We start from the raw sequence: 16,012 nt of genomic DNA, 5'->3' as shown, positions 1-16,012 counted from the left end.
TAATTGCTTAATCCACACAAAATTTTGTTGTTCACATAGTGCATGAAATTCTGAAAAACGCTTCTGAACCCTAGCCAACAACCACCAGCATATTTTCACTATCTGAAAGCAGCCAAAGCTCAGCAAATGTTACCACATTACATTAGATTAAACTATTTATGTATATAATTAGAATTATTATTATAAACTACCGTCGTAATTAGAAATTGACATTTCATCGCCAGCTCCCACGAAAGCTTTCTCCCTTCCAAAACACCTGCCCAGGACGACTGATTCAGGTCATCCCCTCGCTGACCTACTGAGACTTACTCCCCTTGGAGCTGCACGAGGAGGTCTCACAGATGCCCAGGCTGGAGAAGAAATGGGCTATTTGCCCTCCCCATGAGTCCTGTACCTCTCATACCTTTCTCCCCAAGGAACCCTAGTCTGCCTCTGAGGCCACTTGAAGTCCTCGATGTTTAACCAGGCATTGGTTCAAAAAGATTTTCAGTTTTTGATTTACAGATGAAGTTTTGTGCTGCACATTCTCAATTTGTCCAGGCTTCCCCTGCGATAAGGCAGACCTTATGGGCCGGCAGGTGGGAAGTTTTGCAAGAACCCTCCGGAGGTGAGTAGGAGAGCCTGAAGTCAGACCGCATGTCCTCGAAAACACTTTCCTGCTGGCAAGCCCAGCCTTTCTCCACCCAAATCTGAGTTCTGACCCCACCACAGGAAACCAGTCAGAAATTCCTTGGTGTGTGAGGAGGGAATCTCTTACACCACTGGTTTCGTAAGGGCATTCAGATGCCACAGCAAACCAAGCAACAGCAAGAACTTCAGAAAGCAGAGCAGGAGAGAAGGATCAACATCAGCAAAGCGGAGCAGACACCCTAGCACACGGCGGCCCATCGCTGAAGCCTTGCAGAGCAGACACGGCACAGAATTCAGGGATCTCCCTGCATATAATCACTAAAGAACCTGGGATATGGCAGCTCTCGTTCACGTTCCTCAACGAAAATCTTATTTTTACTCCTTTCCCAAGGCACTGGGTAGTGCTGTGCTAGGCTACGCGGCCCAGAAGAGGGTTCTGCTGCAGAAGGGGTTGCTTTTGGGACACAGCTAAAGCGTCTCGACGTGACGATGAGCAAGTGCTCCACAGAGCATCGTTATGGATTATTTCCTGGAATGCACTGCAGTTCGCTTTGGTTTTGAATACAGATGTGATATATATATTTACTACAGCAAAAATCTCACTGCTATCGATCTCGTCATAAATATTTAATGGTTACCAGTCACAAGCTAAATTTAAATAACAATAGCACTAATAACATTAAATAAGTGAAACGCTTTGAAAGTGCAAGGCAAAAAGAAAAAAAAAAAAAAAAGCAAAATACTTTTTTTCCAGGACTTTAACCCAAGAGCAGCAAGACGGCAACCTGAAACCACGTTACGTGCTGATGGGCTGACTCATGTCTGGTCTCACAGTCCCACCAGCGAGGTGATTTTGCACAAACATCTCACCAGAAGTAGGTTCTGCGAGCAGCAGCCTTCGCAGAGACTGGCTTCCAGCAACTTTTTCCCATGCAGATCCTTTGACATTAGAAAAGGGTGGTGCTTAATAGCTTTTCCTTCAGCGGAGGCAGAATTCACATCTCTCCTCTCTTTCTGGCTTCCTAATTTCATAAGGCTTGCATGATTGTAATGTTTTTCAAGCCCGTACATCTCTATTGTATTTGACCGAGACTCTCTAAAAGCGCTTTTACCGTGGATTCACACACATCACACATGCACAGGCTTGTCACAAACCAGGGCTGGACACATTTCAGATTGTTTTCGCCAGCTGCCTGCCAGCTCCTCTACCTGGTGTTAGTTATTTATGGGCAGCTGACTGGTGACAGCATTTACACCCTGAGAGTGCTCTGGCTTGGGATACATATACGAGCATGTGGGAATTTTGGAGAAATACAGATATCGTGCAGCTGATAGAATACAAATTTCAGAGGGCACAGGAATAAACTCATTTCTCAAGTACTTGACCCTTCGATAGGCAGCTAGCACATCCTTCTCCTCACCTCCAGAGCTACCTATAATCTGCCATTTTAAAGTCACACACACACGAATGATGAAGCTGACTGCCTCCCACCCAAAGGAGCTGAATTCATACTAACACTGATTTCTCTAATTTATCTCCACCTCTTCAGCCTATAATTTTGTTCGCCCATTTGTATCTCTTAAACTGGCACCCTTTGTGAAGCTCTGCAAGATTTATCGTTGAAAAGGCATGATATAATGAGGAGATATTACCTTAAACTCTGAAAGAATAGATTATCCGAAGGATAATACCTAACACTGCTGGAGAGAGAGGCCTGTGTATTTAAGCGAGAGGAAATTTTCAAGCAGGGTGTTTCAAGTAAAGCTGATACCACAGCTTGTTCCACTGCAGCTGTATGGAGATGCACTCATCTCACCCAGGAGCCACCTGTGCTGGTTCAAGGTCAAAACACCTGGTAACAATGACCCAATTTGAGGAGATACAACCATGAAACTATTACATGCTGTGTCTAGAACACGTCTGCATCTGAAAGGTGATGAGGGTTAAAGCACGATATGCATATAAGGCACAAAGGTGTATTCCAAAATATTTCTGCACTTAGGGAAACGCAGCACACGTGCCAGATGATCGCAGACTCTCCGGAGGGAGAGGCCCCTCACCACAATATTGCACATGAAATACAACACCAAACCTAGGAAAAGACAATTAGAAGACGTTTGCAGAACTGCTATTAAGATTTGCTCCCCTTCTCAACTCATTACCTGGACAAAGCAAAACACACACTGCAGGATGTCAATTTCTTAAGAAACCACGATGCAAGTTTAAGAGATTATAAAAACAAAGCACCACCAAGCACCAAAACCAAACCCGGTTGCCTGCTTTTGCCTGATCCTTCTCCCTTTGTCACACAACTGGTTTGCTAACCTGAGTAAGGTCTTAACTCTACTGCAACTCTTTCCTGGAAACTTTTTAAATCATCCATGACTTCAAGAGAACAGCTACTCTTCCTCAGATGAATAGACTTCGTTGCCTCTTCTGTGTAAAAACACTTGCTGTTTTCATACAGAAAGAAGCAACCTCTTTCATTTTCAAAAGAAGGGAATTCACACCACCGCACTCGCTGCTCTTTGGACAGAAGGGGGTGTTGAATTCACGCTGCTAGGTTTTAAAGGATGCCCAGATACTGTTACAAAAAATTCAGTTTGTGTTTTACCGCTGGACTGTTACTTAAGAGAGCACCGTTGCTTGCAGAGGTAATCACAAAATGTCTGGAAGCTGAGTTAGGAACTAGGAGACAGTAGGTGTGAATTCTCACCGCACGCACACACACCACACCTAAAAGTAATTACAGGAAAAATTAGTATGGACTTGGGCATATCAGAGGCTTCTCCACGCAGCTTGCTGTGCTGCTCACCCCCGTAACTTTCATGGACTGAGGGAACAGACATACCTTGAGAAAAAACAGGGCAACAACTTCTGATACAATTAGGGCTTTTCAGAAGTTGAGGGAATGCAACAGAAACATGGCCAACAATGAACCAGGAAGGATCCATCCTACTGATGAAGGTCAGAGCACAGATATCTTCAGGATAACTTTATTGTTGTTCAAGGGGAAGACAACAAAGGGGATAAAAAACAAAATTAAAATATTCCTCCTCAGAGACTCAGGTTTTTGTGATGTTTGTGCTTTAAGTGCAGATGTATCACCCCTGTGGTAAGCCCTCCACGGAGCTTCCATAGCTAGCAATGAAATACAGACTTGTCTTGCTGTCTCACGTGGGAAGAAACCTCATTAGAAAAAAGGTGATAGACGGGACAGGAAGAAAGGGCGATGATCTGCTGTGCTTCACTGCGCCCTACCTTCTTTGGGAACTGCTTCAGATCTGCCCGCAGGACGAAGGGTGACACCAGCAGCACCAAGGTGCAGCTGGGTCTGCACAAAGCTGCAGTTTGGACAGCAGAGCTGAGTCCTCAAAGTGCTGTCTCCAGCCCAGCAACACTGAGGGGAGAGATGTCAAGTTTTCCAAGTTTTCCCTTCTCACTCCCCTGCTGTAGCGGCTACACTTGTGGCCAGGACAGGTGGTACCAATGCTTAAGTAGAAAGAGGAGGACCAAAAAAAAAACAAACAACAAACCAAACACAAAACAATAACAAAAATAACAAAAACAAACACCAAAAGGTCTTTTCCCAGCTTCTCCAGGTAACCTGAAGCCACGGTCTGTAGAGCATCACACTTCTCTGCCCGTGCCTCATGCAAAACCCACAGCCTGCTGAGGACAGGGATTCCTACCCATTTGGGGAGGTGATGCACTTCAACTCCACTATCTTCTGTCCACCACCAGCTGGGGGATGCTGAATTTCACCTGCTCCACACCTGGAGCTGTGGGGCCCTAGGACTGACCTCCAATCGCCTCCAGATAACGAACACCCTGTTCCTAGGGCACAAGGGGATCCGCCCAGCAACTTCAGCTTCACCAGGAGGTGTCCCCACATGCACTGCAGGGGCACCAAGAGCTCTGGGACCTCTCCGGATGTGCAGAGGACAGAGCAATTGTGAGCTAAAAGAGCAAACGCAATGCACACAGGTGGTGCGCTGCTTGGCCACAGCAGGGGAGTCAGAGAAGTAATGGAACATAAACCCCAAAACTGGAGTACAGAGCCTAAAAGCAGAGGTACGAAGAAAGCAAAAGCCAGTTAAAAACCAGGAGGTTCTAGTTCACAGAAGTTTAGCTGACTGATCTGCACGCAGACGAGGGGGATGAATCAGCCCCGTGCTTTTCCAGGAACGGCGTCTCCTGCTTTACGACAGGCTCCAGCGTACCACCTGTAACACCGCTCGCAGGTGACCCTGCCAGCCGGGGCCGTGCTCGCAGCAGGAGCTGCTGCCAGCACCGCTCTGCCTCTGGGGGATTTGCAGCTCTCCGAAGCCACAGGCTGACACGGCGGTGCCAGCAGAGGCCGGTAATGTGGAGCTGGCTCTGGATCAAGGGCACATTTTGCCGGGCAGTGTAACTGGGGTCTGTCCACGCACAGACCTGGTCAGGCTGAGCTGGATGAGAAGAGTTAAAATGCTGTGGCTGCTGCCATGTACGCACACTGGAACAGGGGGCTTTAGCACTATCACAGTTACTCCTGTGTGGGACAGGAAATAAGCTCCATGGGTACTGAGGTACAGATATCTGTGCCTAATTGTGAGGTTGTAGAAATGAAACTTAAATCAACACCTCAAAGGAGACACTGTAACAGAATTCCTGCTTTTGATGAGGTCTAACGGGTGCCATCCAAACCTCCACCCTGAGCAATATATGGCCTCTGCGATTCAGGAAAAAGGAGACACAAGAACACGAGGAGTCCCCTGTGATGACAAGAGTTGGGAGAAAAACCAGGCCCCCTATCCCCTAGCCCTGAGCCGTGCCCGCCAAGCCTCACTGCTCCTCGCTGACAGCCCTGGCTGTGCTCCCCTCCCTTGGGCTGAGCAGCCAGCTGCCAGCACGGCACGGCTCTGGGCGAGGGACAACACGCCGTGGCACAGGCTCAGTGCCACAGGCTGGCGACTGGCCTCGTCCCTACAGGCGTGCTGCGCGCTCTCAAGTCTTTCCCGGAGCTGCCTCAAGGCAGCCCCCCTGCAACAAGTTCCCTTCGCCACGATTCACCGAGGAAAATGAAGAGGAGGGGTACATCATTCCCGCCTGGATAAACACCACTCCTTCCAAATTCCCTCTCTGCAGTAGGAGGACAAGCTCTGCTCACCCTCAGCGATGTGTAAGGACAACACAGGCAGCTGCGCTGCCACCTGAAAAGCCTAGCCCAGCAAACAGCATTGAGCTCGTGAAGGAGACAGTGCCAACAGCCCGCAGGAATGGGAAAAGAGGCCTTGATCCAATTTCCCTAAGAGAAAATACCCACTGATTTCAACAGGAGCTGCACCTTCCCCCAGATTTGGGGATGGGAGGGACGGAGCACTCCGTAGCGGGTATCAAGTCACCCAGCCGCTGTCGAAGCGCCGTGCTTCAAGGAAGAGGACTGCTCTTTTCGTTGGCATGTCTGAAAAGGAACTGAAATTCCAGAAGCAGATATTGAAAACATGCTGACTACGAAGCTACCCAGAGGAGCGAGTGTTGTAACAGGGTGTGTACCGAGGAAAGTTAACCGAACCTGACAGTCCCAGAGAATAACAGAAGCTCCCTCAGAAAGGTGTGTGCTGCAACAAAGCCCTGGCAGATGACCTCTCAAGAGAGTTCCATCAGAATGAATAAAAACCTATTTAATGAGATTAACTGATCAGTTCACTCCACCCTCATTATAACACTCACCGAGAGGGAGGAATGTTTTTACAGCCAAGTATCTGATCCCGTCGGGAATGCCAGAGACGCACTGACAGAAGAGACGAGAAATACAAAGAAGTTTCAGCAGCTCCTTGCTGTTTGCCTACACGCAGGGCTTGTAGCGCAGAAACTATGTCAAGATTTTAACCATACCCCTGTGAAGGATCTAAGCTGATGTGAATTAAACTACAGCCCAAACAGCATCCCAGCAAACGTTTCATTTCCTGGTACTTTTTCTGTTCTTTTTTTAATTTAAATGGGTTCAACACAACTTCAGAGAGCTTCAGTTTCTTATATGTGGACAAATATTTAAAGCCCCATCCTCACCTTATCCCCCTCCCATTAAACTTCAAGAAAGGTAATTGGCTAAAGCTTTCATAAATATTATTCCCCCAAGCAATTCTCAGGGAGTCTGAGGTCACAAGACTGAAGCAAAGTCAATGCTCCTGTAAGCGTCAACGCAGCTCACTTCTTCCCATTCCCTGTTGCACTTTTATCGAGCTCTTCTCATGTCTAAGCTTGCCTTGGTGTAGCATGTCTTTGCCACCCTTCAACCTGAGAAGCCACAGGTGCATCTGAATTTAGGCACCACTGTGGAATTCCCCAGCTGACCTCTCTGAACGTCACCCCGCCAAGGTTGGCAAGGCAGACACAAAGGTCTGGAGGACGTGTCGAGACAGTCAGCAGCCCACCTCCCTGCACTTGACAGCCCAGACCAGCAGATGTTGCCTACCCTGCTCCTTAAAAAGGCCTCCGAGGAAAGAGATTCCTCAGCACCATGAAGTAATCCAGCCCGAGTTTTTAGCACCATATGCAGCGTTTCACACTTTGCATGTATTTGGAAGAACTGGAGACCCGAATCCCCAGTTGAGAGCGCGACAGTCGGGCTGCCAGAATCCTTCACGCAGCGGTGCCTGTGTCAGGGGAGTGACTGCCTCAAAGCACCAACTCGATTCCTCCCCCTGCAGCCCAGCCCTGACACCCCAGCCACCAGCCCCAAGGAAAATCCTCCTGCAGAGGCTCAGCCACCTCACGCACTGAAAAAACACTTGTTGAGCCAAAAGGAATCCCAGCACGAGGTCCAGCCTCACTTGCCTGGGCAGTAGTGCTGGCGATGGCAAGGCTTGCTTGCCGCATAGCTGATGCATAAAGCAACCTCTAATTTTTCCCGGTTTCATCCCAAAAGGTGGCCTCTGTAGTTATGTTTCTTTATCCATACAGATGTGGTGCTGATACAGCGGTGGCACATGAAATATTTTGCTCGGGGCAACACAAGTGTGACAAAACAGGGCTTGTATGACAGTTCACAGTGGAAAACCGAAAGTAGTCAAGAAAGACGTGGGGTTTTGAAGCTACAAAAAAAAAAAAAAGCAACTGAGAGTCCACCACAGTCCACCCTGACTGCTGGGAATCCAGCACTTGCTGCTTCATCATGAGACCTTGCCTGAGCTCCCTACAACAGATTCTGGCCGTGAATACTGATAGAGGAACCACTCACGCTTAACGTGGCTGTCCCATCAGCGCTCTTGTCAGATAGCGCGATCATTCCCCACCACGCAGAAAATGGAATCGCCTCGTTACGTTCAGCAACTGAGTCAGCCAACAACGCTATTTTCTTAATAAATTATACCTCATAACTTAGTAACGCTTCTAAGCTATTATAAACACATCTTGAAAGCGTACCACAATTTTAATCAGTTCCAACCATCAGATGTTGGGTTTGATATTTATGATTGTTCTGCCTCCATTTTGTTTAAGGGCTCCTATTGTCTATGAAAGCAGAGATAAGAAAGTTATCTAGGACGCCCACTGTAAAGTCTCTAGTTTAAGAGGAAATTTCCTCAGTCCCTGACTGTCAGATACAACTAGCTGCTGTTACTTTCCATAGCATACCAAGCAAATGGTCTTACGAGGAACAGCCTTTGCCCTACACAAGCGGTCACCAAGTGAAGTATCCAACAACAGAGCCTTGAGGCTTCTACAGGGGACCCTCTAAGCCCATTTTAACCTACAGGGGGAAAAAGGTAATAACTGTAGTAAGAACTTCGTGTGGTATTAAATAAACGATTTCCAGCCACCTCCTTATAAAAGCCTCTTTTTTTAGAGACGCCCCATCAGCCTTTAAATTAGCATACCAGTTCCTACTCTGAGGTTCCTGATGGCTTGCAGCTCAGTTCAACACCAAGCAGAGGCAACAAGCCTGACTCCCTCGGGCTTTGTGGGGTCCAGCGGGCAGCTTAAGGGCACCCAGGGAGCTCCTCAGCACCCAACACAGTTAGTTGAGCAGCCCTTTGGCACCCAGCTCCTCACATCACTGTTTGAAGGAGTATTCCTACAGAAGGTCCGAAGAAAATCTTTACTTCCAGATTCAGGGCTATGTGAATACATCATCTGTAATCGGCAGGTATAGCACTAATTTGTCTTTTGCTATACAAGAAAGCGAGATGATCCATCAACCTATTCAGTTTGACTATTTACACATATTTTAAATCTTTGCTTACATAAAACTACAATAAAGTATTTTAGAACAGAGCATCTGCCAACATGCATACAACGTTCTGCTAAAGGCAGATGCATACCGTAAGGTATATGTAAGATCATTAGTTAGCTATGACAGGCGATTTGCTGTGATTTATCTTTCAGGATCACCTCATTCACAAGGAAAATTGAGTGTCGGCCCCATCCATAACCTATACATGCAGTCTAGATACTTGAAAATGATAATAGGTTAAAGGATGCAGCAGACAACTCTCCACAGCGAGCCAAAATATTTAACCCGAAACCTTTTGGAATAGAACCTGAAAACATCAGTAGCCCAGCCAGAACTCCTACTAACATGGAATTGCCAGGGGCTAATGAGCATAGAAAACTCTTTACCTAGCACATAATTTTACTGTTGCTGGGAGAGCACTGCTCAATTGTTTCGGTACAGATCCAAGAAATTTGCTTCTTATGGTTTTGTCTCTGTTTGAGGCAGACACAAATTAAAGCTAAATTAAGAGCTGTGGTTCAAAGCGAGTCAATGGAACGCGAGAACAAAGGTCAGAACTCCGAGCTCTGCCCTGCAGGTGCATATCCCGAGCGCTCGGCGAGACAGGGCCGTCCACCTTCTGGGGACAGCTGGCAACAGAACCGGGAGCAAAGCCTTTGGGGCCCCATCTTCATACCACCTCCTCCAGCAGCAAACCCTACGCAGTTGGCCAGCATGCCCTGGGCTTGCCGAGAATGGGAGGCTGACAGCAGGGCAGTGGCTCCGCTAGAAATTAAGGGGCACTGCGTAGAGCACAGCCATTTCCTCCCCTCACGTCCCATCGCTGCTTCACGGGCCTCCTTGCAGCACTACAGCAGGATGGACGACGGCTTGTTCCTGTAGCAGTAACTCAAGTCATACTTAGTTTTACAAATTGCCTTCCCTCCTTACTCTCGTCTCTCTAAAAAGGCTTCCTGAAGCACAGCCTGGTGAGTTAGTCTGCGCACACTAGATTCAAGATTTGCCCCCAAACCCTTAAGTGAACCACCTTAACAGCTGCCACAAAAGCCAACAACCTCTAATCGATACCTTCCATGTTTAACACAGAAACTGCCTCTCCCCAAAACATTCCCATGCCTGTAAAGAACAGTTAAGTGACAACAAATCTAAGATGCTCTTGTTTTGCATGGCTTAAGAACCCCAGGCAGAGCCCATCATTTTCCAACAGCAGCATGTACTTAACAAAAAGCAGCAGCGATGAAGGCAATTGAGACACCTGTGAGATACCACAAAACACATTAAAAAAAAAAGATATTCACCAAGGCTGTAAATGCATGTGTGTTGCATGAAGTAACGATGCTTAAAAATCATTGAAAACGTTAACACAATGAACATGAAAATATTGAATACATTAGAGTATTTTTACATGACTTCATCTTAGATCTTTTTATTCCCTAATTTGATTCTGGTTTTTAGTCTAGATTATAAAGAAGATTTAAAACAGGGAGCTTTTTTTTCCCCCCTTCCAATGAAGCCTTCCCATTAATAAAAAGGAAACAAAGAAAATGAAGAAAGTGAGTAGTAAAACTTTTACAACATAATAAAATATATCAGAATCCCAGTGCAGCAGGATTGGAATTGTCTAAAGATGCTGAATTATGATAGCTTGTCATATAAAGTTCAGTCCAGAGTATTAGCAATCATATTCTCTAGCAACATGTATATAATTGGTAGGTCTTCATTATAACCCTCAGTTTTAAAGGCTCATAAAAACTGCGTTTTACTCATAATTTGCAGGAGGAAAAAAGAAATTCTTAAAGGAAAGGAACATCTTTTTCTCAGTAAGAAAGACTTTGAAGGCAATGCACCATATTTTAAAGCAAGCAACTCTAAGTGCACTCTTTCTTTTGCATGCTTTGATGGGGTATTATACAGGCAGTTTAAAAAGATAAATACGTATCTATAGCACGCAGACTAGAAAGAAAATCAGTATCACATGCTATAGAGAGGAACCTTCTGAAAGTATACTGTAAGCAAAGCACACCACATTATTTCTGAATACAAGTACTGGGGTACTCTAAGGTAAGTATCTCAGTGCAGAATTGTTACCAGAAGTAAAACAAGCAAACACAAAAAGAAAGGAGGCTAGTTTACGAAACATATATAAACTACATTTATTCGCCTCAGTACTACAGCATGAAAAATAATTACGAAAGTATTATGAGCACTTGACACTCACAGAAGGCTCCTAAATCTCTTTGCATTTTCTCAGTTTCTTCCTCGACACTCTAAAACAAAATCCTCTCAGTTTGTTAGCGAGTCAGCTACTGAGTGCCATAAATTTCCAATTATCCCAGCCATCCCTGGACTCGCCAAGGCAAAGCTACGGTAATGAATAGGATGCTGAAGCTTCTATATGGAACAGTAAAACACAACCTGCCGTCAAACCCAGACATTTTAACTTTATACTTTTGCCAGAGTAAAGCCTTTTTGTAAATAGAGCGTGTTTGTTTTCAAATAAAACTACTTCAAGCTGTTTCTGGAAGCACAGTAAATAGTAAAAAATAATAACAGCAACAATTTACATTTGGATTTCAAACCCTGATGAAACAAAGCCAGCACACGTCAAGCCTAGCGTTTTCCTACCTGGAACAGGTAAGGACCAGCTCTCAAATGCCACCTTGGGATAGCTCAGACTAGTAATCCCGTTCATGTTTAGATGAGACACCAGCATGAACAAGAAAAAAAAAAAAATCTACCCCGTCCTCTTCTTTTATTAGCAAAGCCTAGAGCGGCAGTTAAGACACAGAAAGCAAGCCGAGGACCCGGACTAACCCAAACACGCTGCTCAAGAGAAACACGTTTAAAAGAGACTTACTGCTTGCCATGTGACTTGGTGAGGTATGCTGCCCATTGGGTGTACTGGAGGTGAGGTCAATAGCCATGTTGGAGTGCTCCCTTTCGGGTGAAAGCTCATTGTCACCTGCTTTCACAAAACAAGTCACCCATGAGTTTCCATCCCGCTGTCCCGCAAAGAGACCCCCTGATTAAGAGCTATGCCTCGCTGCGCCCCTGCCCGTCCTCCCTCTGCGAGGGGAGCCTTCCAAAGCCTGTGCGAACTGGGTTCTCAGTGGCCACAAGTAAATATTTGACTGACTGATTTTAAGAACCCCCCTCAAACCTACTGTCACCAGTCTCTTATGAAAAATCCTGCCCCAGCTGCTTCATCTCAACAGAAGCGAGGACTGCTTCTCTGTTTGCAAACACTGAGAATCAGGACGGGGCAGGAACGGGCTGAAATATTACTTTACAGGACAGACTTTCCCTTCAGAGGCTCCAGCTAACTGACAGTTAAACAACGCACTCAGAAAGACGCTTTGCCCTGACACAGAAAACAGGAGAAATGCACAGTGAAAGGCATTAAAAGTTTCTGGCTGCAATGTGAATTTCTGAAAATGAGCTCTCTCTCTCTCTTTTGTAAAGTTCATTCATCCTCAGCAAATATTTAAATTGCGAGGTACTCACCCATGAGCCCATACCCACACATTTCTCAGCCATACACCAAGTTTATGTTTAAATGCCATTAATTCAGCGGCATCTCAAAGCAAAGCCCATACAGAAGCAAGCTAAAGTTTCAGGTGTCTGCATGACAAAAAGATAGTGGGAAAAGGAAAGTAATTCAGAATAATCAAATAAAATGACTACTTACATGTTATATATCCATCAGCAGCCTCTGCTTCCATAGTCAAAGTGCAGTGCTGCAAGGCAGAAAAGTACACCCTCAAAGACGCCTGTCAGTATCAACCATTAAATGATTAAACTTACTTAAAGCCCTAAGTAGTTACCCATTTTACTGCTGTTGCAACCATTGCCTAGAGAAACACACAAGTGTAGTGCATGTGCTCGTCTGCGAATCACTGAACTCTTCCTGCAAATTATCTGAGCAGAGAAATCCAGCTGTCCCCTGGGCAGCCTGTGCTGGGATCTTCTTGGTCTGACCAAGAGCTGTCCCCCACTCGCCTTTTTACCTGATTTGAATTTTCCCTCCCCAGACTTTCCACTTGTTTTGTCCAAGACAGGATTGCAATTCTTTATCAATTATCAGCTCTCACAGCCAGAACAGACTTGGAGGAGATTGCTACTCTTAACAATTGCTCTTTTCACACGTACTCCGGGAGACTCCATCCTGTTCTGAACGAAATAAAGCCTTCTGCACCCATGCCCCCTCGAGAGGGTCCTCACAAGCCTTTGTCTCACACCACCACCCTCACACCAGCGCGCACACCTGTACACGCACCTGCTCCTTCTAACCTTACTGATCTGCCCCAGCACGGGGCTGAACGTCACACTGGATGCTCCCAGACCATGCATTTTTTGGCATGAAGCAATCTTAAAGTTTCTGGAAGCACTTTGCTGACACAGAACAAGCTATTACTTTCCAGAAACCCAAGTAACTGTATAGAATGACACCCCCTAGCTATCATTTGATATATATTGAGAAAAAGAAAGAAAGAGAGAGAGAGAGAGATCAATAATCATAACTATGTTCTTTTAAGTGGAAAAGTTAAGAAACTGACATGACCAGAGGAGAATTTTATTTCCTCTCTCCCTCCATGGCCTCTTTTTTGCCTTTAGTTTCAAAACTCTCACTGCACCAGGCAGCTAAATTATTCACAATGAGCCATTTCTGTATTGATCGCCAAGTATATTTAGCCCTGGCTCCTGGAATTTCTCCATTACTTACTGGAAAACAGGCAGCTTCACTTCTTGTCTCCAAAACCACTTCCCTCCCCCTCCCTTAACCCGCTTTCCTCCCTCCCCGACCCCCCCGCCTCTCCCCCAATAAATAAATACTTTTCTCTCTGTTCTTCCTTGGTATAAAGCAGATCAAATTCCCAAGGCATTCAGCACATAACACTTAAATTTCAACCTGCCCGGCTGCTACCAAACTCTCTTCGGTTACTGATTTTTCACATGACTTAAAAAAAAAAAAAAAAAAAATCTCCAAAAAGTTTCCAAAACAGGTAAGCCGCTTCCTCAAAGCCCTTCAAAATTACCTTATCTTCCCCCTAGTCCAGGTAGGCAGGCACACACTGAGAAAAAGAAAGAAACATCAGAAGCAACAGGGAAAGATCATCCCAGCCAATGAAGTGGAAGGAAAGAAATGGGAGGAAGGGAGGAGGAAGAGAAAGGAAGGCAAAAAAGAAACACAGAAACATCCGTAACCAAAATTAAAACACGGTTTGGCTTTTATTTTTTATTTCTCCAAGCGGGGAGGAGGAGGAGGAGGAGGAGGAGAAGGGGAAGGGGGGGGGGAGAGGGAAAAAAAGTTCGGTCACCATTTTTAGGCTGCGATGGCAAATCCCGGCTGCTAAGCTCTCCTTTGCACGACGAATGAAGGGGAGGGGAGAGGGGGAAGAGACGGAGAGAGAGTTTTTGGGTGTGCTGAGGACACAGCGAGATGGGGAAAGTTTAAAAAAATAAGAAAGGGGGGGGGGGAGAGAGAAAGCCGCCCCCGGCACTTACAGGTGGGGCATGCGGAGCCGGGCAGCCCGGGGTGAGGCGGCGGGGACAGGCGCTCAGGAATGGCACATAGTTTGAGGGAAGATGAAGAACAAAAAGGGAGAGGGAGGGAAGGAAGGGGAGAGGGAGGGAAGGGGAGAGAGAGAGAGAGGGAGGGAGGGGAGAGGGAGGGAGGGAGGTCAGCCGGTGCTACAGCAATGCGATTAACCAGGAAGGAGAGAGAGAGAGAAAAACTTGATCCACCGGTTCCTTCCCGATCGGCACGGCAACGGGAGGCGAGGGGGGGACCCGGGGAGGCTTTGGGGAAGGTTTGAGGGGTTGGGGATTTATTTATTTATTATTTTTGGGGAGGGGGGGGGGGGGTTCAGCGCCTCAGCGCCCGCACCCCGCCCTGTGAGCCCAGGCCAACTTCCCCGGAGCGTTTTTTAAAAAAAAATAAAATAACATAAAATAAAAGCACAAAAAATAAAAAAAAAAAATCCACCACAGGTCCTCATCCCTGCCTCTGGCAGCCCTCAGCACGACCTGTCAAAGTAACCCAAGTCCTGCCGGGGGGATTTTATTTATCGCCCCCCCCTCCCCTGAGGGCTCCTCAAGGCAGGTGGCGGAGGGAAATGGCAGTTGTGGCCGGGGAACGGCCACCGCTCTGCTTCACCGGCGTATTTTATTTATTTTCGGGGACACACACACACACACACACAGCAACAAGTCGCCCCCTCAGCGACCGGCACTTGGGGGACCCCCTGGGCAGGGGGAGGAGGAGGAGGGGGGGGGGGGGAGGTGGGAAAGGGGGGCAAAAAAAAAAAAAAAAGAGGAATGGAGGAGGAGGAGGAGGAGGAGGAGGAGGAGGAGAAGGCAGGCGCGGCTTTACCTCAGCGAGTCCCTTCCATCCCCCTTGTGTGTGTGTGCGGGTGTTTGTGCGGGGCACGGCGGCCGGCTATGGAAACTGAGGCAGCGGCGCCGTAGCTAGGGGCGAGCCGCCGGGCGCTGCCGCCTCCATCTTCGGCGAGCGAGCCGGGGGTTAGCCCGGGACCGCCTGGTCAAACCCCGAGAAACCGATCCGCCGCCGGCCGGCACCGCCGCCGCGCTCCCCCCCCCCCCCCCCTCCCGCCTTCACGCGCGCCCTGACACGCTCACACGCAGCCCGGCCGGGGGCGCGCAGCGTGAGGGGAGAGGGTGAGGGAAAGGCGGGGAGGGGGGGGACCCGCGCGCGTGCCCGCGCCGGCATGGCCGCTCAGCGCGCTCGGCAATCGATTAGGGGACGAGGAGCCGCGGAGGCGCGCACACGCGCACGCGCGCCGCCCCCTCAGGGCAGCGCGGCGGCAAGCGGGGCGCGCCCCCCCCCCCCCCCCCCCTTCCCTCTCCTCAGCCGTCGTCGTGAGGGAGGGGATGGTGGGTGGGTGGGTTGTCGTCGGAGTCATGATTCAGCACTTCTGGCTTTAACCCTCTTTCAAGTGTTTCCCTTCGGAGCCCTGCTGAAATAAATGTGTTTCCAAGCGGTTTTCAGTCAGAAATAAAGCGTTTCCCCCAGCAGCCACCCCAAAGACACCACCTCACGCCCCCACTGAGGACACCGAGTCGCAAGTGACATGCCGGGCATCATGGAGGGCCCAGGCGGAGGTGTGGTGGTGAACACTTGGGGCACAGGCACCCCACTGCCT

At 47.8% G+C, this 16,012-nt stretch overlaps 1 protein-coding gene across 21 annotated transcripts in view; it reads right to left on the bottom strand.

The window, feature by feature from the left end:
- IKZF2 (IKAROS family zinc finger 2) overlaps positions 1–15,590 on the bottom strand; it is a 116,107-nt gene extending 100,517 nt beyond the window's left edge. For 2 of the 21 annotated variants that reach the window (XM_068686356.1, XM_068686370.1), the window contains exons 1-2: positions 12,538–12,618; positions 11,707–11,814 (exon numbers count right to left, since the gene is read on the bottom strand). In XM_068686356.1, coding sequence (XP_068542457.1) covers positions 11,707–11,814; positions 12,538–12,571 — 142 coding nt within the window. In that variant the 5' untranslated portion in view covers positions 12,572–12,618. The other 19 variants (XM_068686365.1, XM_068686368.1, XM_068686373.1 and 16 more) reach the window with 19 other exon arrangements.
- Between the last annotated feature and the right edge of the window lie 422 nt (positions 15,591–16,012).

This window comes from Anas acuta, chromosome 6 (assembly GCF_963932015.1).
Source record: "Anas acuta chromosome 6, bAnaAcu1.1, whole genome shotgun sequence".
NCBI classification, from domain to species: Eukaryota; Metazoa; Chordata; class Aves; order Anseriformes; family Anatidae; genus Anas; species Anas acuta.
Note: the sequence above shows the minus strand (reverse complement) of the source record. Positions and strands in the feature narration are given on the sequence as shown.